The sequence below is a fragment of the Pteronotus mesoamericanus genome, unplaced genomic scaffold (assembly GCF_021234165.1).
Source record: "Pteronotus mesoamericanus isolate MK-2021 breed Mesoamerican mustached bat unplaced genomic scaffold, CSHL_Meso_final scaffold_533, whole genome shotgun sequence".
In the NCBI taxonomy this organism is placed as follows: Eukaryota; Metazoa; Chordata; class Mammalia; order Chiroptera; family Mormoopidae; genus Pteronotus; species Pteronotus mesoamericanus.
In genome coordinates, this window is record NW_026555320.1 from 1,482,167 (window position 1) to 1,509,157 (window position 26,991).

Genomic DNA, 26,991 nt, shown 5'->3' on the forward strand with positions numbered 1-26,991 from the left:
TTCATGGCCACCCAGAGGGGAAGGGGCAGCGTTAGGGTGCGCCCGGTGGCCCAGCTTTTAATGTCTGAGAGAAGCAAACGCAGCCTGGGGCATCAATTGAAGCCCCGCTCCGCTGCCGTCCCGGCGGCGTGATTGGCCCGGGAGCTAGTAATCCCAGGGCGCCCACCTTCAACGCCGAGACTTCCGGGTTCCTGGAGTGTCCGGAAGTGGGACCTCTCTCACTTCCGGGTCGGCCATTGTGTTTTTGCTTCTGCCGGCCGCGACAGTGTCCGGCGCCGAGGAGTCGCTGCGACGGTACTCCAGTGAGCACACCCGGGGCGGGGACGGAGGTGCTGCCTGGGCCAGGGTCCTTAGGCTGGAGCCGCGGCTGCCCACAGCCCAAGTCGGCGACTCTGGCCAGGCCCACGCTTTGCGCCCGCGGCTGGCGGCGCCGTTCCTGTGGCGCTCAGAAGCAGCCAGGTGTACAACCTCCTCTTTGACGCACTTTCCCTGACCAGCTGTGCCCGGCACGGACCCGGGCCCCCGCGGGTACAGCGCTGAGCAGGGCAGACGTGGCCAGGTGAGCCTAGTCGAACGCGAAGCGCACATAGGCGTTTTCCCAGCCTCGCCCTGGGACACAATACGAAGCGACAGAAGTGGGTCGGACGCTGTCGGAATTTCAAACGCGGACTGTGACTTGGACACGAAAAATCCAGATAAGCTGCTGAGCGTTTGGGACAGTGAAGGAAGTAGGAGAAGGGCCAGACCTTTGTACATGTATGGTAGGATGTGAGAGTTCACAGATGACTTTTAAGTCCGTCTTTGTCTTTTTAAAGAAATTGAGGCCTAGTGAGAAGAAGCGTCCCCAGGGTACCGAGATGCGTGGTGAATTGGAAGGAGAGCAGATGCCCTAGTTACCACTAAAGTGCTGATTCCCAACGTTTTACAATGTATAAACTGAATAAAAGTTTACCCCTGCCTACTTCAGTATCAGCTACATGAACCACATTCATTTGTTTACCAAACGTGTTTCTGTGTGTCATGTGTACACAGATGTCCAGAGAGGCCTGGGAACCAGCCCTGCCCCCTGAGTCCTCCCAGAAAGCGGGGGCGACGGCCACGTGAACCACAAACACAGTGTGAGCAGTGCTCTGGCAGGAGTCTGAATGCGAAAGGTACTGTGTCCTCAGTGAGGCAAAGCCATGACTAAGCTTGGAAACAGCAGGAAGGGTTTCTAGGGAAGGGAGGTTGAGGAGAAAAAGGTCTGGCATTTTCTAACTCCATTGGGTTTCTTTCCTTTGGTGGCCATCCAGCAGTTTGGAGGAGGTGAGTGTCGCGCACACGCTAGTTAAAATACAGTGTTATAGTGAGGGCGAGAGAAGAAGGCTGTATGTACGGCTCTCCTCTCTGTATGGGGCCATCGGAAAAGTGTTCAAGAGAAAAGGGCATTGGAGCCTTGACAGGTGAGTAGGAGTTTGTCAAAGTTGAAAGGAAGAAGGAAAATCCAAACAGGGCAAGAGTATTCCAAACAGCGGTGTCTCTAGAGCTTTAGTCCCAAACTTTGTATATTGTGCATCTCTACCCTAACAGAGAAGGGTAGAAAAGTATTGAGCATGCACTTCCAACACAGGTTTCTTTGTACATTACAGATACATGCTATTTTACAAATTTAATGCACATTATAAAACATGCACTGCCCTAGCCAGATGGCTCAGTTGGTTAGAACATCATCCCATACACCAAAAGGTTGTGGGTTCAGTCCCTGGTCAGGGCACATACCTAGGTTGCAGGTTTGATCACCAGTCAAGGTTCATCCAGTAGGCAACCAATCCATGTCTCTCCCTCTCCCCCTCTTCCTCTCTCTCTCAAATCAATGAAACATATTCTCAAATGAGGATAACGAGAGAGAGAGAGATGCACTAAATAGGAGTTAAATAACAACTTCTTATTTTCCTATGCACCCTTTGGATCATCTTGCATTTCCCATATTTGGAGATCATTGCTCTCTTGCTAGCCTGGGTTCCTGGGGAGAGTAGTAGTAGGTGTGGCTAGAACAGAGGCCTAAGACCATGTTGTGAAGGGCCATGAATGCTGTGCATAGATAATTTAGGTTTTATCCTGTATTGAAAGTTGAAGAAGGGAAGTCACCTAGAGAGATGCTTAGAGAGACTGTCCTGGTCTCTCTCTGTTTTCTGGAGCTTTGCTTTTTAAATGTTGAGGATCTCTCATCAGCCTGGTATTGAATACTCTGGGGACTCTGATTTCTCTCTTGATGTTCCTATAGGTGTGACACTCCCATCGCCCCACATCCCAACTCTGGAGAACAGCTCCTGAGACCTGAATTACAGACCGTCATTTTAACTAGACAAACTGCTGCTGCAACGAGCTTCTGTTTGGGGTCACAATGGCCACCCAAGGCAGGGGAACTTTAGGCCTCATCTCCAGGGCTGCTGTTCTCCAGAAGCAAGAGGGACGCCTGACTGTAAAGCAGGAGCCGGGGAACCAGAACTGGGGACAGGGCTGCAGTCTCCAAAAGAACCACCCTCCTGTTTGTGAAATTTTCCGGCTACACTTCAGGCAGTTATGTTACCACGAGACGTCTGGGCCGCAGGAGGCGCTGAGCCGGCTGCGGGAGCTCTGCCGCTGGTGGCTGATGCCGGAGGTGCACACCAAGGAGCAGATCCTGGAGCTGCTGGTGCTGGAGCAGTTCCTGAGCATCCTGCCTGGGGAGCTCCGGACCTGGGTGCAGCTGCATCACCCCGAGAGCGGTGAGGAGGCTGTGGCCGTGGTGGAGGATTTCCAGAGACACCTCAGTGGACCAGGAGAGGTGAGCAGTTGAATCTAGAACCAGTCTCTAGGACTAAGGCTAGCCTGGGGATAGGCATTCTCCATTCCTTAGTCTGTAGGCTCGTTTGCCCTTAGGATTCCTCAGCCAGTCATGGATAGAAGGGAAATAGTTTTGGATCCAAGCCATAAACAAAAGTGCAAATTGCAGCCAAGCTGTGAATCTGGGAAATAGTGTTTGGTGAGCATAGCTCCAGCGTGGAGATGCACACGGCACTTGTGGCAGGTGGAGGACCTGCACACTGGTTAGAGCGCGGGAGCGTGCGGGGACGGGTAAGGCTTGGGTGTGCTGATGACGTGAGCCCTCATTTGAGGCCTTCTCTTGACTCCCTCCCCAGACTTCTCCGAGTCAGCTCTCTCTTCCTGCCTTTTAGGATCCTTATGACAGGTAACAATTCTGGGTCTCATAATCATTTGTTCCTTTTTTAGCTTTCCAAACTCCACTGTGGTCTTTTTGTCTCTTTCATTTCCATTTTTCCTATTTCTCTAGGCTCTCTCAAATTTAAAGCCAAGGTCATTCATATTAGAGGAAAAGCTGGAGAGTCAGAAGTGTGATAACAGAGATGTCTGGCTTCTAGGGCCACAGAGCTAATTGGCTCAGTGACCGTGTGTGTCAGTCAGAGTTCAGCCAAAGAAAAACAGCAGAAAATGTTATGTATATATACATATATAAACATTGATATTTATATCATTACTAGAAAGTGGCTTGCGTGATCATGGGAGCTGTAGGCAGGCCCACTGGAAGGACCAGCCAAAACTCTCGGGCATAGGCCGAAGCTGCTGCCCGCAGGCAGATTTCTTCATGGAACTGCCAGCTCTGAAATTTAGGCCTTTCGCCTGACTGAGTCAGGTGCATCCAGATTATCTACAGTACAAAAGTAGCTGATTATGGACTTCCCGTCACAGGTACAAAATCCCTTCACGGCACACCTCGGTCAGTGCTAAACTGACACCCCGAGAGAGCATGGGTGAGTCAGTCCTCCCGATGGGTCTCGGATTGCTCCCTGTGGCTAAGCAGGATGAAGTAGGCTCCCCTCTGCTTACTCCTTTGCAGTTTATCAGGGCAAACCAGTATGTGAAATTTACTGAGTACCCGTCACATAATTTTATTCAGTGCTTTAAAAAAAAACAAAAAAACAAAATGATTATATAGCTATGCCTAGGTAATCAACACCAGTTGATTGGAGCCCTAGGGCTAGACCTTTTTCCAGGAGTACCAGTCAGTGCCCATTTGGCATTATCAAATCCATTGTCAACCATTATATCCTTGTGTAAACAAGTAAACACACAGGAGTAAATCAGCCATCACCCAGGTCTAGAGATCAAGTAGGCCCAACCATGGACAAAGACAAGTGGCTGAAGAACTGTTTAGAGTGCTGTTTACTGCAGGGGTAGAAGAAAAACTCCTGTTTTCTACCTTTAACTTTAAGCAGAAGAGAATGCCCTCTCCATTAAAACTCAGTCTTCTTTACCCAGGGAGCCTCAGAAAAAAGTGACTGAGCCACACACCTAGGGAGTCACTAACAGCTGGCAGTCAGGGCAGCTGAACACGCCTGGCTCCAGCCCTGGAGTGGGGGCTTCAGGCCCCATTCGATACTCGGCCACCCTTGTCAGCCTCACTTTTCTGACGTGAAGACATGAGAGCAGAACCGTCTCTCCTAGCACAGGCTCATAGAGTGTATTTATGGCTGAATAAATAAACTAGATTTTTCGTGGCAGTTTGCGGGGAGAGATTAAGAACTATCAGGGCAGGTCAGAGTCGGCCTTCTTAGCAGAAGGGAGCACATATGTGTGCGCACATTGGGGAAAAGGTTGTAGAGGAATCCCCGCTGGGCTGCAGGATCATGCAACCTGCAAAATGCTTTTATATCCTTTTGTTTTAGCTCCTAACAGGCTTACAAAATAGGCAAATAGTCACCATTTGACAAGTGATAGAGCACCCAAGAGGTTAATTGACTCACCTAGGAAGCCATCCTTTTTTCCCTGAGACTTAGCCCATGAGGATTTTCCTGCTCCCTGGGTGCTAAGCCCCAGCTGCCCCCTAGTGTCTTGCTGTGGAACACCATCTTACACTGAAAATTGGAATGGGACCTTCCTGCTCATGGGGAAAGGAAACCCGTGAGTCCCAGATAATGAACAGGAACAGTGTCAGGATTTAAGTGCTGGTGAATTGCAAGGTTGTGCTATCACAGTGCAATTGTGTTCCACCTTCTCCCAGCCCCAGAGCTGCCGTATTCAAGTGCTGTAACTCCCCTTTGAAGAGCCATCCAGTGCAGAGCCGGGGAAACCCAGACCCCAGGGAGCCTCCCGCTCCAGCCCTGCTCTGGAGAGACACCCGACGGGAGCTAGGTGCCTCTCTCCTCAGCAGCGGGACCGGTTGGGCAGAGGCAACATGGCTTTCTGAGGCGGCAGTTATTCTCTCCTGCAGTGCTGTGTGCATGCCAGCGTGAGCGAGCTCATAAACGTGATTTACTTAGCGTTTTAGGCTTTCTGTTGTAACTGCTGGTAAAGATAATAACCAAAAGATTGGAAGGAGCTGCTTTGATGACAACAAGCAACGGTTAGAAATAAAAGGTCTACGCTTTGAGATATTCTCAAGGCCTCTAAAGATTAGTGTTATCTGATCTTATTTGACTTTTTAATATACATTATTAAAGAGAGGTAGCCCTTATTGAAAACTGAGTTTGAAGATAACCCTAAAAACACATAGCAAAACACCAAGAGGAAGTCAGCAAATATTATTGACTGAGCTCCAGTGTTAGGCCCAGCAATATTCTTAAGAACTAATGGTCAAGATGAAAAGCTAGTGGTTTTCATTGGGGGAGAAATAGATAGTAAAGGTATAAATAAGATAATATAAAGATCAACACATGCTACATTTGAGAGAGTGACTGTCCTTGCTTTGTCATTGCGGTCAGGGATGGTTTCTCCGAAGAGGAAACAGTTTTGCTGAGAGAAATTGGAAAACCTCTTCCGAGGTTTGTCGGCCACTGTTCTGGGATATCACTTCAGCCACCAGCCTCATAGCATTATGTGTGCACGTAGGGGGCACACACCTATCATTTTTCATTTCCATGGTGCTTCTGGTGGGTCTCTTCTGCAGGCTCAGAAATAGGGAGTATACTGAATTGTTCTCCTGGCTCCTTTTTCTAGATGGTTGCTAAAGCAAATTTTTGTCAGAACCAACACAGAGGGAAAGTAGTTATATAATCTGGCCTTCAAGCTCTTAACAAGAATGTCAACAGAAGGACGCAAGTAGGATTGCAAGCTGTAGATCCTGCTTTGAGAGTTTTTCCCCCCAGTAGGCTGGACTCGGGCAGCTGGAAGGATACTCTGGCCCTTCTTTTCCCTAGCTTGCTTTCGGGGGTTGCTTCTTAGAGGTTTTTGTGTTCCGTACCTGCAAGGATGCTCTTCTGAACCCAGTTGTATTTCCTTGTCTCTAGGTTTCAGCCCCAGCACAGGAACAGGAAATACATTTAGAGGAGCTGACAACCTTGAGTGCAACAGAGGACTCTCCTCCTACCTCCCCTCTCAGTGACGATTCAGCTGCGGGAGGCCACCTGGAGCCTCCTCATGACCCAGGGACACGCCATCTCCCCACTGGGCACTCCGGTACTCAGCCCTCCAGCTCTGGCCTCTAGTCACCCCTCTCTCCTCTCTTCTGGCATCTCCTCTCCTTCATCTCCCCATCTCCCACCCTGTTAGAACCTGTCGTTGCCCTGCCCTCTGCCTTCTTTTCCTAGTGACTTCATTCCGTTTTGCTTATTCTTCAATCATTCATGTATTTAGCAAGTTTTCGTTAAGCACATGTCATGGGAAAGGCACTATTGGGAAAAAAAGATACATAGTACATCATCACTGCTTTCTAAGAGCTAGTTACGTAGGTGGCAGAGGGCTGATCAGAATGTAAGAGACAACCTCTTAAGGTACATGAGTGACATCTGTCCCCAGGCATCTGGTGCCATCCCAAGTAAGCAATGTGGACATTGTTAATGGGGAGCTAGGGTGCGTAAGGGTGCTTCATAGAGGAGGTAGCAGTGGGATTGAATAGTGAAAAATCAGAGAAATTTAAAGGGAAGAGAAAAGTGGTGGGCACCAGAGTAGAGAACATAAGCAAAGACTCTTAAGTGGTTGATCTTTGGAACCTATTGAAGTGGGCTCAAGGAGGACTGTATTTGAGAGCACAGGGTCTGCTTATGCAGGGCCTTAGAGCTGAAGCCAGAAAGATCGAGGGAGGGGGGCAAGGGGTGATGTGTGTCAGAAACAATATTTCAGGACAATTACCCCCACACGTGAGTATGATGATTGAGTGGGGAGACCAGTGACGGGGAGCCTGGTAGGAAGCTAGTACAGGAGAATAGATGTGAGGCCGTTACAGCCTCAATGAGGCTGAGTGGAGTGCGAAGTGAAATTTGCACGTTTGCAAATGTGACAGACATTACAAAGGAAAAATCCATGGGGTGGGGGAAGCTGGGGGGAGGGGATTTAGAGGGTTTTGACTAATATCTAGAATTATTAACAGATCTTGAGAGGTCAGGAAAGGAAGATGGTAAGAACATGCATTTGAGACACTGAACTTAAGAGGAGTAGGACACCAAATGAAATGTCCCATCCAGGCCACAGCAGAAGGATAACTAGGAGCCTGAGAAAGAGGTCTAGGAGAGAACTGAGAACTTAAGAGCATCGTTAGAGTGGTGAGAGTCAAGGAAGTCTCTGACAGAACAGGAAGCTCTGAGGCCTCGAGTGCCCAAATGAGAGGGTAGGAGAGGAGAGAGAAGCCAGGGAATGGGGTAGGGACGGGCAGAGATGCAAGGGGGAAATTAGGCAGGGCTGGTGCGCGGGAAAACATGTGGAGAGAAAGTGGTCAGAAGAGTAGCTTCCTTATAGGAGGTTGAAAAGAGCGAGGGCTAGGAGACCAGTTTTCGGTTTGAGCACAGACCCTCTACTGTGTACTCTGCGGAAAATTCACAGCACAAGTAGGGGAACATCTCTGTGGACAAGGGATGAGTGCCTGCGTGTGGAGCTGCCGGGGTCCTCTTGAATCCACTCAGAGGGATACAGCCTTCCTGGGCCCAAGGGCAGGCCTTGTCCACTCACAGATTTCTGTCCTCCCTCAGCTCGACGTGCTTCCCCGGCGCCGGCCCTTCCCCCAGTGGGGAGCACAGGACACCACGCAGCAGCAGCGGTGCTTCAGAAGGTCGGGCCCCAGGTGAGCTTGGCTCTTTGTGTCTTTCCCGACGGCCTGAGTCTGTGGCCCAGGGATCGCTAGAGCTCCTGTCCGGGGCTCCCGCCCCTCCTGAGGCTGCTCCTGGGACTCCCCGTCTCCTTGCTTCCCTGGAGGCGGGGCTGCCTGCTGAGTTGACGGACTCTCTCTCTCGCCCTGGACTTGTCCTTTGGGATGTGTCATGCCAGCTCCTCCCTCCTCCCCCGCTTAGCCCACCAGGGCCCTTGCCCTGTGCTCTTGGTGTCCCTGATGGCTCTGCCCTTCAGGCGGGGATGTCTCTGAGCAGTGGAAGCTTGTCGTTGCAGGGGTCCGCGGCGTACGAGTTCCTGTCCGTGGACTGCACGGAGAAGAAGTGGGAAGGTCCGGCATCGAGTCGGAGAGCCGTGTGCCGGAACATCGTGCCGGAAACTCACCGCAGCATGGCCTCACCGGGTAATGAGTCTGTGCCCCGGGAACTCAGCAGCCGCATCCTCCACGTTGTCTCTGCTGTAGTTCTTTCCTTTTTTAGCTGTTTATTGTGAAAAATTGCACACGTGGACAAAGCAGAACAGTATAATGACCCTCTACACCCATCACCCAGTTTTAACACTTATCAACGTTCTCTTTACGTCGTTATGAACTGAGTTAGGGTGGTTTAGTTAGAGTTTGTGTTTATAAGGTATAGAGACCTGCTGGAGTTACTTTAAGGAAGGAGCTATGCTATTTACGATAAGGCTAAGGGAATGGGAATCCTCTACAAACGGACCAGCTAGACCAGACTTCGGGAAGCGGGGCCTCATTGAGCCTGGGGAGCCTGGGAACCTCAGCAACAAAAGGAATGAGTTTTATTCCCAATGGCGTGGCTTCCCGCCATACATCATTTCACCTTGAGCTTCTCGTTTGTTGCAGTTGTATTCCTTTTGCTCTCCTTCCAGTTAGGAATTTACTTAGAGAGGGACTCCACGGGCGGTTCAGCTATTACATATCATCTTTGGGCAGAACTTTGTTCCTGGCCACAGCAGAAGGATAACTGATCTCCAGAAAAGTTAGCTACGCTTGGCTATAATGCCCGGCCCCTATCCAGTGGCCTGTGGTCCGTCATGGAATGATCTGGGTCGCTTGGCATAAGGCATGGTTGCCTCAATTTTTCCTTCAGGAAACACTAAACAAGGGCAGCTCCTTAAAGGTGCTGTTGTCAGTACAGGCTCTGTGTCTGACAAGTCTACTCTGGAAAGGGCAGGCTCAGGAGTCAGGTATTCAGAAATCTACAACTTGTATATTTAAAGTAGCATGATGATGTGACTTTAGACATGATTGAAAAGAACCAAAGTTTTCCTGTTTAGCTGTAAGTGTGATTGCTCTGCCTTCTCCCAATTTTTGTATTCAGAATCATATATTCAGCTGTTCAGTTTCCTGATGGTTCCAGATTATCAAAATACAACAGTCGTGTTTTGGTTTATACTCCATATTAATGATGCCTTTCTCAATCTGTATAGCACTGTAGCACTAGTTCCTAACAGTACAGTGCTCCAAGGTCTAGGCGATCCCCACTCCTAGAGCTTTGCACTCCCCCTCAGTACTTTCCTCCAGCATTTCTGAACCCATGGCTTCTCCAAATCTTGTCATTAAGCTATCATACCAGAATCACTCCTTTTTTATACTTTTTTTCTAATTATACACTCATAATGTCAATCTCCCTTCAAGTCTCATGTTTGCCCGTGCTTTTCTCATACTTCATATGAGGTGTTCGCCGTCGCTCTCTCTCCCCACCATCTTGCTGAGAATCATGGAACTGTACAGTGTCATGGTTGGAAAAGATCTTAGTGTTGTTATTTACTGAGGACACATAGCACCTGAGTGACTTGTGGAAGATCCCAAGTTCAAGCAAGCTTTACATCTGGTCTCTTGCTTTCAGTTGCCTTACTCACTTGGTTGTACTGATGCAAGTATCTGTCCAAATGGCTTTTCCTCCACCATCTCCACTGACCTTCCCCCTCTTTGTCTTTATGTCTGTGAAGAAAAATTTGAGACTTTTCTCCTTTTCTCTTGTTCTCAGTGTGTCACCTCATTCCTTACCCGTCATACAAAGGCTTTTTCAGGCACATACACTTCTGGTGATTGTTTTCTCAATAGGACAAAAAATGAGTAAAAGCGTTTTTCTCTTCTTTCTTTTGGCATCAGGTGAGACTAGGATGGAGAAATCAGAACTGCCTCGAGGGCAGGAAGTTTCTAAAGGATCGGGGTCATCTGATGGGACATCAGGATGCCTGTACGGGGTGGTTCCTGGGGGACCAGGAGCTGGAAATGTCGCTGAAGGTGCTTTAGGGAAGCTAGAACCCTCCGAGGAGGAAGGGAGCAGCCGGGAAAGTGATCTCCTGCAAGTAACACGTGAGGATGAAAACAAATCCGCAAAAGATGGATGTGATGACTGTCAGGAACTTGGGGAACGTCCCAACCTGTCTTCCAGTCCTGCAGAACATCAGGTTCTGAAGTCACAGAAATTCTACCAATGTGACGAATGTGGCAAAGCTTTCAGTAGGAGCTCACACCTCATTGGCCATCAGAGAATCCACACTGGAGAGAAACCTTATGAGTGTACCGAGTGTGGGAAGACCTTCAGGCAGACCTCTCAGCTCATTGTTCATCTGAGAACCCACACGGGGGAAAAGCCCTATGAATGCAGCAAGTGTGGGAAGACCTACCGGCACAGCTCCCATCTCATCCAACACCAGAGGCACCACAACGGGGAGAGACCGTACAAATGTAATGAATGCGGAAAAGCCTTCACTCAGAGTTCCCAACTCATTGACCACCAGAGAACCCATACTGGGGAGAAACCTTATGAATGCAGTGACTGTGGGGAGACCTTTATTCGAAGTAAAAGTCTTGTCCGACATCAGGTGCTTCACACTGGTGCGAAACCCCACAAGTGTAACGAGTGTGGGAAAGCTTTCTGTTCTAATAGAAATCTTATTGATCATCAGAGAATCCACACTGGAGAGAAGCCTTATGAGTGTATTGAGTGTGGCAAAGCCTTCAGTCGGAATAAATGTCTTATTCGACATCAAAGCCTCCACACTGGGGAAAAGCCGTACAAATGTAGGGAGTGTGGGAAAGCCTTCAATCAGAACTCTCAGCTTGTTGACCACGAGCGAATTCATACTGGAGAAAAACCTTTTGAATGTAATGAGTGTGGAAAGGCATTCGGCCTGAGCAAATGTCTTATTCGACATCAGAGACTTCACACAGGTGAAAAGCCCTATAAATGCAGTGAATGTGGAAAATCCTTCAATCAAAACTCACACCTCATCATACACCAGAGAATTCACACTGGTGAGAAACCTTATGAATGTACCGAGTGTGGGAAGGTTTTCAGTTACAGCTCCAGTCTAATGGTGCATCAGAGAACTCATACTGGAGAGAAACCTTATAAATGTAACAACTGTGGGAAAGCCTTTAGTGACAGCTCACAACTCATTGTGCACCAGAGAGTTCACACTGGCGAGAAACCCTATGAATGTACTGAGTGTGGGAAGGCCTTCAGCCAGCGTTCCACTTTTAACCACCACCAGCGAACTCACACTGGAGAGAAGCACTCTCAGGTCTGGCTCGGTCAGTTTCCTAAGGCCTGAGTTTCCAAGGCAGAGAGCAAGGCACTTTGAATTAAGCCTTCTTTGTAAGATGGATGTTTACCCTGATCCCTTCTAGGAACCACTGATGAAAGTGGAACATCCCCTAAGTGCTGTCTGCGGGGTCATGAGGGTGGGAGAGTGGAGGAACAGTGCCTCCCTCCCCACTGTTGGGGACAAATGGATGCACATTTCATGGACTTGTGTGGTTTTCTCCTTTCTTCCTTCTTTCCTTCCTTTTCTCCCTTCTTGCTCCCTTTCTGTCTTACTCTTTCTCTTTTTTTTCCAACTGTTTAAAAATGTATCTCATTTCTTACGTATGCATCCTATCATCATACTATGTTTTTCAAAGACAGAGATTATGTCTTCCTTATTCTAGTCCACCTGCTCTATTTTATCAAGTCATTCTCTAGGATTGATTCATTCTTTACTCTCTTTGGCTGTGGCCCTCCTTACCTACTTCTTTAATTTACACTCTAACCTAGACCCTCATCATCAGTATTCCGGACTCAAAAAAGCTTTTCTTATCCCATTTGCTAATCTATGTCCCTCAGAACCTCCCAGATCAATCTCGTCTTTAGATATTTCCAGATCCAGTTCATCTGTGAAAGACTTCTTCATCTCCTTCTTTATTCCTGTTACTCATTTGACCTCAGTGCTTCAAAGTATCTGGTGCTACAACATGCAACTGTTGTTAAATTGCCTTGTAAATTATTCTCATTTTAATGCATATGTGTATGCATTCATAGCAACTTATTGTAGGCTCTTTGAGGTTGGATATGGTATCCATTTCTTTTAGCATATAGATAATTTTCACATACTAGTCATTAATAAATATTTTTTTAAACTTTCCTCTTGAATTGAACCATCTTTAAATTGGGCACAGTCTACCTACCCATCTCTCCCATCAGACTAGAAGCTTTTAAAGATGGAAGTGGCTTCTCATTATAGGATATCATACACAAAAACCTCATTGGTATCTTTATGTACCCCTGGAAGTTTCACTACTCTTACTCCCTTGTTGCGGGTGTGTGTGTGTTTGTAAGATTTTATTTAGTTTTAGAGAGAGAGGAAGGAAGGGAGAGAGAGAGAGAAACATCAATGTGTGGTTGCCACTTGTGCATCCCCTCTGGGGGCCTGGCCCACAACCCAGGAAGGGGCCCTGACTGGGAATTGAAGCGGCGACCCTTTGGTTTGCACACTGGCACTCAGTCCACTGAGGCACACCAGCCAGGGCTGGTGTCTGATATACTGTAGAGTGTGGGAAGTTTCCTTCTATTCCTGTTTTTAGAAGAAGCGATATAGAATCATAGTTAAGTACATAGATTTGTGCCCTGCACTCTAGGCTCAATCCTAAATCTATCAGTTTCTCAGGTGTGTGATCCTGGACAAGTCTCTCACTTGACTTCTTTGTGTCTCAGTCCTTCCATCTATAAAACGAAACTACCAGCCTGGCTGGGTGGCTCAGCAGATTGAGCACTGACCTGCAAACCAAAAGGTCACTGGCTTGATTCCCAGTCAGGGCACATTCTTGGGTTGTGGGCCTGGTCCCCAGTTGGGAGTGTGTGAAAGGCAACTAATAGGTGTATCTCGCACATTGATGTTTCTCTCCCTATCTCTGTCACTTAGCCTCTCTCTAAAAAGAAAGAAAATCTTTTTTAAAAATGTTTTAAAAATGAAGCTACCTCATAAATTAGTTCATACAGTATAGCAATTAGTATACCTAGTTTTTATTAGGGTGGCTGTTAAATTCTGTCAAGTTTTAAAAAATCTATTGGTGTAATTTTATGGGTTATGTCATTTATTATTTTTGTAATTTTTTGACAGTTTTCCAAATAGCTGAAATTCCTTTGCACTCAATATAAAATCCATTCATTTCTGGTAATTATTTTTAAAGGTTTTGCTGGCTTTGCAAAATGTTTTGAAGAATTTGCATAATATGAGAGTTATTCTTTGAAGGATAAAAGTAACTGGGTCAGATCCATTCTTGGAGAGGAGTCAATTGGGAGAGACAAACCTTTAGCAACATTTTGATTTCTCCAGTGGTTGCACTCTACATTTCTACCTCTATTAATTTTGTTAATATATATCTGGAAATCATTTTACTGGTCTGTCAAACAGTGGTAGAAAGTTACACATAGTGTTTTGTAAAATTCTTTTACTCTTGTATATGTAGTTAGAGCTTTGTTTTCATACGTAATGTTTTACATTTGAGTGTCCTTTCAAGTTTTTTGTTTGGTTTTGTTTTGGCATGACTGCCAAGTTTATTTTGTTTCTCTTTGGAACTCAAGTTTTTTTCTTTTTTAAAATCTTTTTCTTTCACAGTTTTTCTTCAATATATTTTTTCAAATGTCTTTTTACTTGCCTCAAGTTGCAAGGCTTTTCATTTGTCCCATATATCATTTGTTTTTTTTCCCCATTAGTCAATTTGAGGGCTTTCCCATTTTGATATTTCCCCAAAATAGGGAAAGTGGATTTTCCTGGATTTCTTTTAGTGTCCTCTTGGATGCCATTAAAATTGTCTGTTTAGATCTGAAGCTAGACGGTGAGTATTTACATTGCTAATGTGTGTGTAAAGAGTGAAGGAACAGCCCAGGGTTTTGCTAATCTGGTTGAAAACCGTCCACCCAGCGCCAGCATTTTGTATCTCGCTTCATTTCAGCTCAGCTGTTGTGCTATGGATTCAGTGAAACCTCCTTCCATGTTCTTTATTGATTCCAGGTAACTTTGTTGTTTCAAAACAAAACAAAAACTGAGTGCGGAAAAAACTTCAGTCACAACTCGGGCTTTATTTTCCATCAGCCACTTCAAATCGGGAAAAGAACGTTTTTGGGGGTTTTTTATTTTACTTTTTTTTTTTACATTACTTTTAGTCCCCTTATTCCCCCCTTCCCCCAACAGACCTATTCTTAGTAAAGTGCAAGAAAATGTTCAGTTACAGAAAGCATTACCCACCAGAGTTAACGCCTGTAAGAAAGTTTACTCATTGTGAGGGGGAATGCCTTAGTTATAGTTTATCATTTGACATCAGAAAATCCACATGAGTTGAGTCTCTTGGTTTTGGAGGGCAAGAAATCTATCATGCAGAACTTCTATTATTTTGCACACATTTCTGAAAAAATATACCTGAAATAAGTAGAAATCTTTTTGTTATAACACATAGGTTCTACGCCATCCATGACTCCACAATGCAGAAAAAGAGTATCAGTAAACAGTATGAACAAACTCTCAAATTATTTTTAAAAATCAGACAATATTCCCAGAAGATGGGTATGACCCAGGCAGTGCCACATGGTGGCAGAAGTGCTAGGAGCTCACTTCCCCTCTTACCTTTTACACAAAGAAGATACTGCACAGCTACACTCTGCATCCCAACCCTGGTAATTCAGCTTTTAAATCCAGTAGGAAAGGTGAAGAGATTTGGGGTGTTGACAAGTTGTTGAATACTGTCCCATGTTGGGAGATATTTCTGCCAAGGTGTTGACCTCTTGGAGTGCTGCAAAGGATGCATTCCTGAAAACCTCTTAAGTGTTAGGGACAAATTGAATACCTACAGGGTGGCTTTTGCTCTATATAAAGTTAACAAATCCCTTACCCCTAACATTAGGACATGTTCTAGCCTTATGGGTCCTTTTAGAGGCACTTGGATAAAGCTGGATAAAGGGAAGGTGCCATGGTGTCAGCTCCAAGTACCTACTGGTGCAAGTATTTGACTGAGGATAGGACATTGTAGGCTTCCTGCTCACTGAACCACAGTCATCTTCCCACTGATGCGAGCACAGGGCTAAGGACCTCATATTTGGCCCAGGTGGGTGCCAAGTAAGGTGGGTGCAGATTCCCACTTAAGGCACGTGAATCCTTTACACGAAAACAGGAAAGAAATGTATAAAATCCTGCCTCCCTTTCTGACCTATGGGTATTCCTTAGGTAATGGTTAGGAATTACCAGCTAACTAAAAACACATTTTTTATATGCCTTAGGTGGGCCAGTCCATAGACTTAAAACTTTCTAGGCATGAACAGATGCATTTTATGATGATCTCTAATAGACCTCTCCACCCAGGTCCCTCCAGTTGCATTGCCCTGTATACGACTGAGGCACTCACAAGATAATCAGTTTCCCAGCTTGGTGCCGTATGGATTGTGGACAGACATGCACAGGGCCAACAGTCACCCAATATTTGGGCACCATGAAAGTAACCTCAGGACACTGTATATTCCCCTTAGACTGAGTGGCAGCCGTGGCTTCATCCTCAGGGCCACAGGGCACATAATGTATATGCCCAGCCACTAGATTGTATACATTAATTACATACTTTGATTCCCACTTGGGTAAGATGGAAAAGCGCTATACCCCCTCACTGAGAGTATGATGCTTTCCAGGGAAGTAGAGGCCAAAACAGTTGGAATCGCACCATACCTGCGGCAGCCATGGCAAGTCAGGGAGCACATCCCGTTGTCAGGGAGAGGCCGTGGGTGAAACCTCTTTCAGTATCCAGGCTACCCCGGCAATGGGCAAAAATGGATGCCACTCCATCTCCTGCTGGGGAGCCGGACCACTGGCGCCCCTAGGACTTGAGATGTGTGTGACCTACTAAAGGGGTCATTTGTGGGGAAAGTGGTCCTGGCAGGTGCTGCTACTGGGCTAAATTTAAAGCCACTGACAACTGTGTTCTCCAGCCTAAGCTGTGCATTTACAATAGGGTATCCATTGTCAACATCTGTCATAGTGAGCAGCACTGGGCCAATGCCATAGTTGTAGTTGTTCTTTAAAAGCCTTCTGAAAAAGAACCAGTTGAGGAACTCTAGACAATTCACCTCTTCTCAGGGGCTTCCTAAGATTGCCATCGAGAGCGGGCATGTGGGATGCCTGAACTCTAGAATCAGGAACATCTGGACAATTCCCCCAAATCTGCAAGAACAGGAGGCGTTGCGCTTGTGATCAGGGGCCTCCGATTTGTCCAGAGCAATATGCTTGTATCAGGGCAGATGTAAAGGTGTGCTTCACCTGCCCTCCCCAGACAAGAAGCTAGTGTCCTGGCCTGCAATGGACACCAATGGCAAAGCCACCTGACATGTCACATGCTCTGCATTGCCAGGTTCTGGGACTCCTTTTTCTTCTTCTGGGATAATAATGAGTAGGTCACCACCAAATATGTTGTCCCTCAAGGAAGTCAGGTGTACTGGTCTGCAAGGGCCACCATAACAAATACCACAGGATGGGTGGCTTAACAGCAATTTATTTTCTCACATTTCTGGAGCTAAAAGTTTGAGATCAAGGTGCCATCAGGGTTGACTTCTGAGACCTTTCTCTTTGGCCTGTAAATGGGCCTCTTCTTCTATCTTCACATGGCCTTTCCTCTTTGTTAGTCTGTGTTCCTAATTTCTTCTTCTATACTTGATCTTAGCCAGAAGGCCAAGAAGTGATAATTAATTTCCTCTTCTTATGCAGACTCTAGTTGTATTAGATTGGGACCCACCCTAATGACCTCATTTAACTTTTATTACCTCTTTAAAAGTTCTATCTCTAAATAGTCACATTGTGAGGTCCTAAGGGTCAGGACTTCAGCATATGAATTTGTGGGGATCACAATTCAGGCCATAATAGCAGGGCTTTTTGCTTTAATATAAATTGAACTCAAGGACAAGACTGGATTTACCTGCCGAGGAGGGGAGTTGGTCTTATTCTTAGGGGCACATACTTGCCCCGGAGGTTGAACGCCATGGCCACCGCCTTCCGGGTTGTATTCCAAGTGGCTCCTCAATTTGAGTTTTACTTCCAGTTGAAACCTGGACTTTTTGGCACTATGGCAGGTACACGAATGGTTCTCTGGTGTGAGTGCCTTATTTTTGTTGTTTTTAACACTTTTGTTGAACTATAACTCACATGCCATATAATTCAACTATGTAAAATATATAGTTCAGTGGTTTTGATATATTAACATATGTGTGCAGCCATCATCACAGTCAATTTTAGCACATTTTTATCACCTCAAAAAGAGATCCCCTACCTTTAACTCTCCCTCTCCTTTGTCCACTCTTTCCTCCCCAGACTTAATGTTGTTTTATTTTTATTTTTTATTATGGAAAGTTTTAAATATACATACAAAATACAAAGAAAGAAAGAAAAAGAAAAGAAAGGAAATTAAGGGTTCCATGTAGTGCAGTAAGTTCTAACACAACCTGTGAAGTAAAGATTTAACTTGAATCAAATCAAGCCTGTAGTTCTACCTCCCAATTTACAAGACATATAGGGTGATATGATGAGGAAACCATTAGACAAATTGAGAGATTTGTGATTTATACAATGTGAGACACTTGAGATTTCACCTAAACTCTTCAAAAAGTTGGTGAAATGAAAAAATGTTCTTAACTATTATAGATTAAAAGATACTCTTTAGAGACACAACCACCAAATACAGTGAGAGAACTTTGATTTTTAAAAAGCTGTAGAAGATATTTAGAAAATAATGGAGACATTGGAATATGAAATGGATAGAACATTTAATAGTAGGCCCATTGGATGATATAGAATTATTTTTTAATTTGTTAAGTGTGACAGTTGTATTTTGGTTAAGTAGCAGATTTCCTTATTCCTTGGAGATGTATGCCACAATATTTAGGATTGAAGGGTTATGGTCTTTTCAGCATATTTTCAAATGGCTCAACAATAACAACAAATACCATGTGTATGTGTATGAGGAGAGAAAAAACTAATGTGGCAAAATTTTAACAAATGTTGACTTTAGCTAGAAGGTATATGTATATTTGAAAATTTTAAAATAAAGTTTGAAAAAGGTAAAAGGGGATTATGGATGGCTCATTACACCTCAGTACAAATGCAATCTGTACTTTGAGGCAGTGTGGTGGTAGATAAAAAAACCAGGGATCTACAGACAGAAGTCCCAATCCAAGTCTCAAATTGTCCACTACTACATGTGCAACAATAAGCAAACCATTTCACATACCCAGGTTTTAGTTTCCTGATAGAGAAAACAAGGACAATTTTATGTCATAAAATTACTGGTGTGTAAACTAGTTAATGCCAATGAAAGCCCTTTACAACTTGTAAAGCAATATACATTACAGCAATAAATTCCACTCATTTTTACACTTTTGAAGTATCTTTTCATCTTCTCTTATAGCCTGAGAGACACCGCTTCAAACAGATTGTGAATTCCCAAAGGGAAGCATTGTATTATCGTCATTATGACCAGTAACTTAAGACCTGACTAAGAACTAACCAACTCATTTTTTTCTAAATAGGAGTTGGAATTTCTTTGGCAGATGTCATGATAAATATTGAAATTGCTGAATATTTAGGCAATTGTGAATACCCAAAATACCCTGATTCTGAACAGTAACATGGTTCTGGACTGAATGAACAGACTTTTGTCAGGAAAAAAAATATGCTTGTGGATAAAGACAAGTTGGATAAGGGGTCCTGAAATTTGTATTTTTAATATATGTCCCAATTATACACTCAGATTTGAGAACATCTGGGGCTAGAAAATATAATGAGTTGTCATTAATCCCTGCAACCAGAGGTAGGGTTAGGAGCTTGGATCAGAATCAATCCCCCAAATAAAAGAAAAGATGAAAAGCAAGAGCAAATTAATTATAACTGTCCAAATGTACATGAATATTCTTCTTAAGTGTTTCCTGATATAGTGGCAACACTGTTGTGCTCTCGAGTTCTACTTCCAGCATCAGCTGGGGGTATGAACTTATGTGTATCTTACCATTTCTCTGAATCTCTGTTTCTCAGTTTCCTCTAAAAAATGTGGCAGAGTTATTGTGCCACCTACATGAACTGATGGGTAAGAAAGCTCTAAGTATATATTACATATTTGTTGACTGATGAGCTTCAAATTTCAAGTGACTTCTCTAGTGACTTCTTTATCTACAGTCATTCCTAGATTATCCTGACTGCCCTATAGTGACACAGTGACACCTCCTAAATTTACATCTTTAGCTGTGATTTCTTCACTGAACTCCTAACTCCTATTCCATCTGTTTGACATTTCCTCTTGGATATCTAATTGGCATCTTTAACTTAGCACATCCAAAACAAAACTATTGATCCCTCTTTCTCAACTCATTCTTCTTTCAGTCTACTCTATTTCCAAAAGACAAATCTTACTCTAGTTGCTCTGATCAATAACCATGGAGTCACCCTTAACCAACATCAAATTCATTAGCAAATCGTGCTGGTCATACCTTCAAAATACATGGAGAACCATTTTGCATCACCTGCACTCTGTCACTTCTAAGCTAGTCCAAGCCACTATCTTTTCTCATCTGAAATACTGCAGTAGCCTCTCAATTTTTCTACTTCTTCTCTTGCCCATCTTTAGATGCTTCTCAACAGAGCAGCCAGGGGAAATATTTAAAATGTTATTTCGTGGAGTAACACTTTCGTGCAGTTTATGTCAGAATGACTAACGACTGAGAGCAAGAAATTAACGATTCAGAGGGACAGACTTCTTGGCTCCTTTCATATCTCATAGCTAATAAATCTTTGAATATGTGGCAGGGGAAAAAACGGTAAGATCATGTCAGTTCTCTGCCCCAACCCCTTCGATGTTATTTGGGATACACCCAAAAGCCCGTATGGTCCAAAATGCGTGCCCTCTCTCCCTCATGATTTAAGGCTTTTGCCTCCTGATGTTCCCTCTATCAGGAATACTCTTCCCCCAGACACCTACATGCTTCAATTGCTCACTTCCGGTCATTTGCAAAACAGCCCCACCGCCATTTCTCTCTTTTACCCCTTACTCACTACCACGTTCTACGTATGTATTTATTATTGTCTCCCCTGACTTGAAGGTAAGCTTCATGGGGCAGCGAGTTCATTTTCTTCCTTACTGGATCCGCAGCGCTTTAAACAGTGACATAGTAGGCACCCCAAAGTTATTTTTATATGCTGCTGATCCTGGCTTTGAGACTGAAAGGCGTTGAGATCTGTAGAAGGAAAGATAATTTTTCCGTTCAGCAGCCGGAGCTGGTGGTGTGACTTTAGGGAGCCTCAGCGCTAGGCACTCAGGGCTGGCCGCTGGGGTAGCTCGGTTCCTCCTCCCGCGCCACCGAGTCCCTTTCTCAGGCTCCACCCCTTCCAGTGCCCTCTTTATATTGGCTGAACCCTTGAAGCCCTTTCCTCCTTCCAGCCAATGGTAGGACAAAACTTGGGCGGGGGGCGGGACCAGAACGCCTGTGAACCGACTGTCTGGCGAAGGGGCGAAAGGACTCCCACTTCCCGGGCACAGAGATGCAGAAACCTCCCGATGCCTAGAAGGGCCTGAGGGTTGGGATGCGGGTTAGTGGGGTGTCGGTGACGTAATTCCTTCTGCGCATTGTTCCAAGATGTGGGTCAGGCGCTTTCGGTGAGGGGTATGTGGCAGCCTGGAGTGGGGGTCCGTGCGCGGTTTCTGGGAGTGGGTCGGGGACACAGGCCGGGAGCCAGCCCTCCTCCACTGCTGCCCGCTTTGGAGACCGGGGAGCGGCAGCTCAAGGGGTCGTTGTGGGCCTGCCCCCACTTTATTCGAAGCTGTCCCTTTGTTTTGGCATGTCTCCCAATTGGCGAGGCTGCCTGCTCTGACCGGGGTTGGGGGGCGGGGAATAGTAGTGACAGAACTGTGTCATCCCCGCCCCCAGCCATTGTGCCCCCCTGGTAATAGCGGTCCAAGTCCAGCCCAGGCCCTCAAAGGACCCTGCAGCACTGGAGTGTTTTATGTAAGTCGCCCGTCCAGTCCCGACTCTGCTCCAGTGAGGAGACGGACCCAGGAGGAAGGCAGTCTTGCCCAAGGTTACTCACTCTTTCACTCATTCATTCAACAGGTGTTTATTGACCACCTACTTAGGTAGTGTGCTGGGTCCTGGGTTTTAGTGTGCACAAGGCAGAGCTGCATTCTGGTAGGGAAGAAGTGGAACAAGCTTGCAGGGTTAGAAGCAGAGTCTGGGAACCTGGAGTTGGAAACACGAAGTATGTGGAGACCTAGTGATCAGAGATGGGTAGTTATTTTTTAAAAATTCTCCTTCTAGCATCCTTTAAGACCTTAATTTTCCTGTCTCTCTAAAGACACTTGACTCAGCAGAGATCCTCTCTCATTTCCCTTCTGCAGACTTTTGTTGGGAAGCCGAAGTGCAGAGAACTGCTCAATTGGAATGAGCCGAGCAGGTAGAGGAGAGTATGGAGGCTTTTAGATACCAATAGAACAGGTGAAAAGGAGGGACTACGCTGTGATGGAATGCGGATTCCCTTCAGGCAGGGGAGGCTTGTCTCTCACTAGTCTTGTGACCTTGGGCAAGTCATTCAACCTCTAGGAGTTTCATTTCCTCTTTTTTAAAGTATCAATGGGAATGATCACGCTTACTGCCCATAGTTCAGTAGGAAGGGGAGATACCCGGGGACGGGACGCTGCCCTGAGTGTCCACTGGGAGTACAGCACTCTGTGTACGGTGATTCAAGGCCCCACTGGGAACTTCCTCACCAAACCCAGGGAAGAGATCAGGCAAGGTCCGAGCCAGGCAGATCCTCTGGAGGGAGGCTGCTGTGCACGGGAGAGAGTGAGCGACTCCCTTCTCTCCTGGGCAGGGGAGACCTATCCTGTGAAACCAGTTAGTCAGTGGACAGGAATCCTGCTTGCTAGAGAATGTGGGGACCAGGGCTGAACAGGAGCATTTCTGGATGGCTATTTATCTAGGGAGAGAGAGAGAGAAGGGCGGGGTGGGGTGGGGTGGGGTGGGATGGGAGTGCCCTGGACCTTGAAGAGCAGAGTTTTGGGATGAAAGGAAGGGTGAGGTAACAGGACTCAAATTTGTCAGGAGACTTGGACTTGAGTGCCAGCTCCCCTCTCAGTTCCAGTTTCCCCATCTCTACCTTTTGATATGGCCTAGTCTAGGTGGTTCCAGCTCTGACATTCTGAGAATCTGAGTAGTTGGACTAGGTCAGTCTCTTAGGGAATTTAGGCCCTTCGGAGGCCCCACTGAGACCAAATTGCCAAGAAAGCAAATGCACTGTCATGGGGATCAAACACTACGAAGCACAAAAGGGATGACCCAGGCGGAGGAGCACGGTGGTGGTGGTGCTGTTTAGAGGACGTACATCTCCCCGTCCTACACCCAGACAGAATCAGGCGGAATCCTGAGCTTGTTTAATTTAACATTTCTAATCACACAGCACTTACAGAGTCCTCTTTGTGCCAGGCACTGGGTGGGACCCCCATACGGATATTGAGGAGGGGCACAGACCTACACACAAGTTGTTCTAGAATAAGGTAACCCTAGGGTATGTTACAGATTTGTTATGGGGTTGTCTGAAGGGCAGAAATTTGTACATGGCCAGATCTATCAGTTTGCTGTTAGGTGTCAGCCTTTGTTTTATGCTTAAGGCTTGGGTCTTTCCCTGACAGCAAGTAGTCCCCTGATATTTCTTTTATTTTTTTCTTCCTTTCATTTTTTACATTTTACTTACCTGTCTCTCTGGAATTTCTTTTCAAGAAGTACCTCTTATTCTTCACTCCATTACAGTGAATCAGTAACCAAGGACCATATGACCCCTGCTCAGAGGGACCTGAACAGGAAGGTGATCCTGGCAAAATAAAGGAATACAGCCTCCCTAGGTAAGAGAGAGAGAGAGAGAGAGAGAGAGAGAGAGAGAGAGAGTGTGTGTGTGTGTGTGTGTGAGAGAGAGAGAGAGAGAGAGACTAGCACCAAGCCCGTTGTAGGTTTTGTTTAACATGAAGTGAATGGCAGTTCTGAGACCAGAACGCCTACCCATCAGTCTCAGGGATTTGTGGGTCTGCTAGGGTTATGTATGTGTATGTCTACAATTACACACCAAACCTGTATGGAGATAGAAGGGGGAAAGGGGGGGATAAATGATGATGGAAGGAGACTTGGGATAGTGAACACACAATATAGCATACAGGTGATATATTATAGAATTGTACACCTGAAACCTATATAATTTTATTAACCAATGTCACCCCAATGAATTCAGTACAGATTTTTAAAACCTGTAAGGAAATTCCTGCTCATTCCTGATACAGGTTTCAGGGTCAGCCCCTCTTGGTTGTGCTGTCCCCTACTTCACCCTGTTGCCATCTTTAGAAACTTGATCATTATGCCATGCCCAGAGGCACTAGCAGTTTCCCCTGCTGTGCTTTAACTTACCCTGTCCCCTGTTCAGTCTCCCAGGTTCACCCAGTAGACTCAGTCTGTCAGAGTGATAGCTTGGGACAAAGCCAACAGGCGGAACTATTACACGCAGCTGGATCCAGCTACAGCCCAAGCCCTGCAGAGGAGGCTATGATGTGCTTAGGCTCCAATGTGGCAAGAGCTGTGTTACCCCTTATCAAGACAGAGTCTAAGAGCGGTAACGTAGACGGGGGCCTACTATCCAGACTAGAGCAAAAAATGAAATCTTAGGCATCCCCTAAGACAGAGTCCCAGTTGCTAGTCTATAAAACATTTCTCCAGCAACTATCTTGTGCCAGCCACTGCATCACTGGTACTAAGGGAATAGGTCAATAAGAACTAAAAGTCAAAGTGATCTAAAAATTAGTCATTTGAGTTATTGAACTAAGGACCTTTCAGTTCATTTTTTCTAGGGACTAGATGACCCCAATTCTGGGATTAGAGCACCAGACTGGAAGAACCAAGGTGGATTTTCTACTACTTATTGCTCATTCTGATTCTGGACCTATTAGTCCATAAGGCTTTACCTTGACCTCTGTTTAACCATATTTTCTCATCTGTTTTGATCAGTTCCCCCTGCCTTTGAACACTTCCTCTTCCATGTGAGACCCTGTTGTCTACCGCATCTTGTCATCCTTGGGTAGATCTCCTTCGCTAGTATGGAGATCGGGTGACGTGTGTAACTTCTGTTTCTTCTGTCAGATGGGGAAACTGGGACCGAGGAGGTATTGATTCCAAAGTATTGTTTCTGAGCCATCAGGATCTCATACTTTGAAGAGAACCCCAAGGAGGTTTTGCCAAGGAAGTCAAAATCCAGAAAGCTCCAGCGAAGGGAAGGAGGAGACTCAAAAGGCCACTGGGATGCTCCAAGCCAGAGAAAATGAGGAGAAAGACAAGAAGCTTCAAACACAAGACAGTTAAAGACAATAAGACACTCACAGGAGTGAGTGACCAAGAATCCAAAAAACATGGCAGTCAGTGCTTCGATCCTGCAACAAATGAGAGAATTCAGGCGGGAAAGAGACAGTATGTGTGTGCCGAGTGTGGGAAAGCCTTTAGTCAGAGTGCGAACCTTACAGTACATGAGCGAATCCACACAGGAGAGAAACCCTATAAGTGTAAAGAGTGTGGAAAAGCCTTCAGCCATAGCTCCAACCTTGTTGTGCATCGGCGAATCCACACGGGACTGAAGCCCTACACGTGCAGTGAATGTGGGAAATCTTTCAGTGGTAAGTCGCACCTCATTCGCCACCAGGGAATCCACAGTGGGGAGAAAACTTACGAATGTAAGGAGTGTGGGAAAGCTTTTAGTCGGAGTTCAGGGCTTATTTCACATCATAGAGTTCACACCGGGGAGAAGCCATACACTTGTATCCAGTGTGGGAAAGCCTTTAGCCGTAGCTCAAACCTTACTCAGCATCAGAGAATGCACAAAGGAAAAAAAGTTTACAAATGTAAGGAGTGTGGGAAAACATGTGTGTCCAATACAAAGATTATGGACCATCAGAGAATTCACACAGGGGAGAAGCCTTATGAATGTGATGAGTGTGGAAAAGCTTTCATCTTAAGGAAGACCCTTAATGAACATCAGAGACTTCATCGTAGAGAGAAACCTTACAGATGTAATGAGTGTGGGAAAGCTTTTACTTCTAATCGAAACCTTATCGATCATCAGAGAGTTCACACTGGAGAGAAACCCTATAAATGTAACGAATGTGGAAAAACCTTCAGACAGACTTCTCAAGTTATTCTGCATTTGCGAACCCACACTAAGGAGAAACCCTATAAGTGCAGTGAGTGTGGAAAAGCCTATCGTTACAGCTCACAGCTAATTCAACACCAGAGGAAACATACTGAGGAGAAAGAAACCTCATAAATAACATGTATTGTTGGTAGGAGGACTAATTGCTACTTTCCAGAAAAGCAGTTTTTCAGTATCATCAATTTAATTGTATTTCTAAAAACGCATACAGGGAAAGTAATCAGAAGCAGACTGATTAACGTATGAGAGATTCATGCCAGCAAGGTGTAGAGTTAAAGGAAGAAAACTAGATTTTCAACAGTACAGGCTTTAAATTAATGATAGTCTAGCCATAGAATGGTTTTGCAGTCATTGTAAAGATTTTTAAAGAGTATTTAATGCCGTGGGGAAAATGATTTGGATAAAATGGAAGATAAAAAACAATGAAGTGTGATCCAAATGGGAAAAAATAAAAAACATTTATGTGTAGGACGAAAATGGGAATGTAATGATACCAAACCAAAATGTTAACAGTGATTATCTCTGGGTGATAGGATTATAAGTGATTTCTATTTTCTTCTTTGTACTTTTCTATGTTTTTTAGATTTTTCTACAAAGAGGATGTACTTTTTTATATTTAGTGAAAAAGTACAGTATTTTCTAAATGCAGTGAGTACTTGCTCATCTTCACTACACAGTATTAGGGAAGGTGCATAGAATACAGACTCTAAAGTCCTGGAATTGCACCCTAATACTGGCACATATAGCCGTGCGGCCAAGAGCGAGTCGCTTCCTTTTAGAGCCTGTCTCCTGTTTAGTACAAGCAGAAGCACCAGTCCTTGGGGTTTATTTTTCAGCTTTAAGAAAAGCTGACTTTATTGTCAACAAACTGTATAGCCACTTCTTTAATCACTGTTAGGTTCAAAGAACACAGCAAAAATGTATCCTCCCTCCCACAGTTGTATAAGGATCTACAGATAGTAGACACCTGCCTGGGCTCTGTCTCTTCCATAGATGTCTACAAAAGCTGCAAATATGTGTTCATTTGAAATAGAAACATTTGCAGGTTCCTAACCTTTAAAAAGACAGTCAGCATAACCTAATACTAGAGGAAGACTGCCTTCACACGTTATGTAGAGCTTAGTAGCTAAAAGTGTGGACTCTGAAGCCAGGGACTTACGTGTTCTCATCCCAAATTGACACACCAGCTTTTCAGTTTTGGATAAGTCACTAATGGCTCTTAGCCTCAGATGTGTCTGTGAAAAGGGAATAACTACCTGCCTCACAGGGGTGTCATGAGGATTAAATGACATAATAATGCATGTGATGTGTGACAGCCTGGCACGTGGTAAATAATAATTGTTTAAGTACAGGACGTTGTAACAGTGTTTCTAAACA

The 26,991-nt window shown here is 45.3% G+C and overlaps 2 protein-coding genes across 2 annotated transcripts; both read left to right on the forward strand.

The window, feature by feature from the left end:
* Positions 1-255: 255 nt before the first annotated feature.
* On the forward strand, positions 256-12,305 carry LOC129087575 (zinc finger protein with KRAB and SCAN domains 7-like). Its single transcript, XM_054594503.1, has 7 exons — positions 256-559; positions 1,033-1,154; positions 2,264-2,806; positions 6,267-6,435; positions 7,941-8,032; positions 8,353-8,479; positions 10,208-12,305. The coding sequence occupies exons 3-7, from the start codon at positions 2,384-2,386 to the stop codon at positions 11,656-11,658; spliced, it is 2,262 nt and encodes a 753-aa protein (XP_054450478.1). The 5' UTR covers positions 256-559; positions 1,033-1,154; positions 2,264-2,383; the 3' UTR covers positions 11,659-12,305.
* A 10,868-nt stretch (positions 12,306-23,173) lies between these two features.
* ZNF660 (zinc finger protein 660) lies at positions 23,174-25,888 on the forward strand. Its single transcript, XM_054594502.1, has 2 exons — positions 23,174-23,275; positions 24,423-25,888. The coding sequence occupies exon 2, from the start codon at positions 24,733-24,735 to the stop codon at positions 25,726-25,728; it is 996 nt and encodes a 331-aa protein (XP_054450477.1). The 5' UTR covers positions 23,174-23,275; positions 24,423-24,732; the 3' UTR covers positions 25,729-25,888.
* Positions 25,889-26,991: the final 1,103 nt, after the last annotated feature.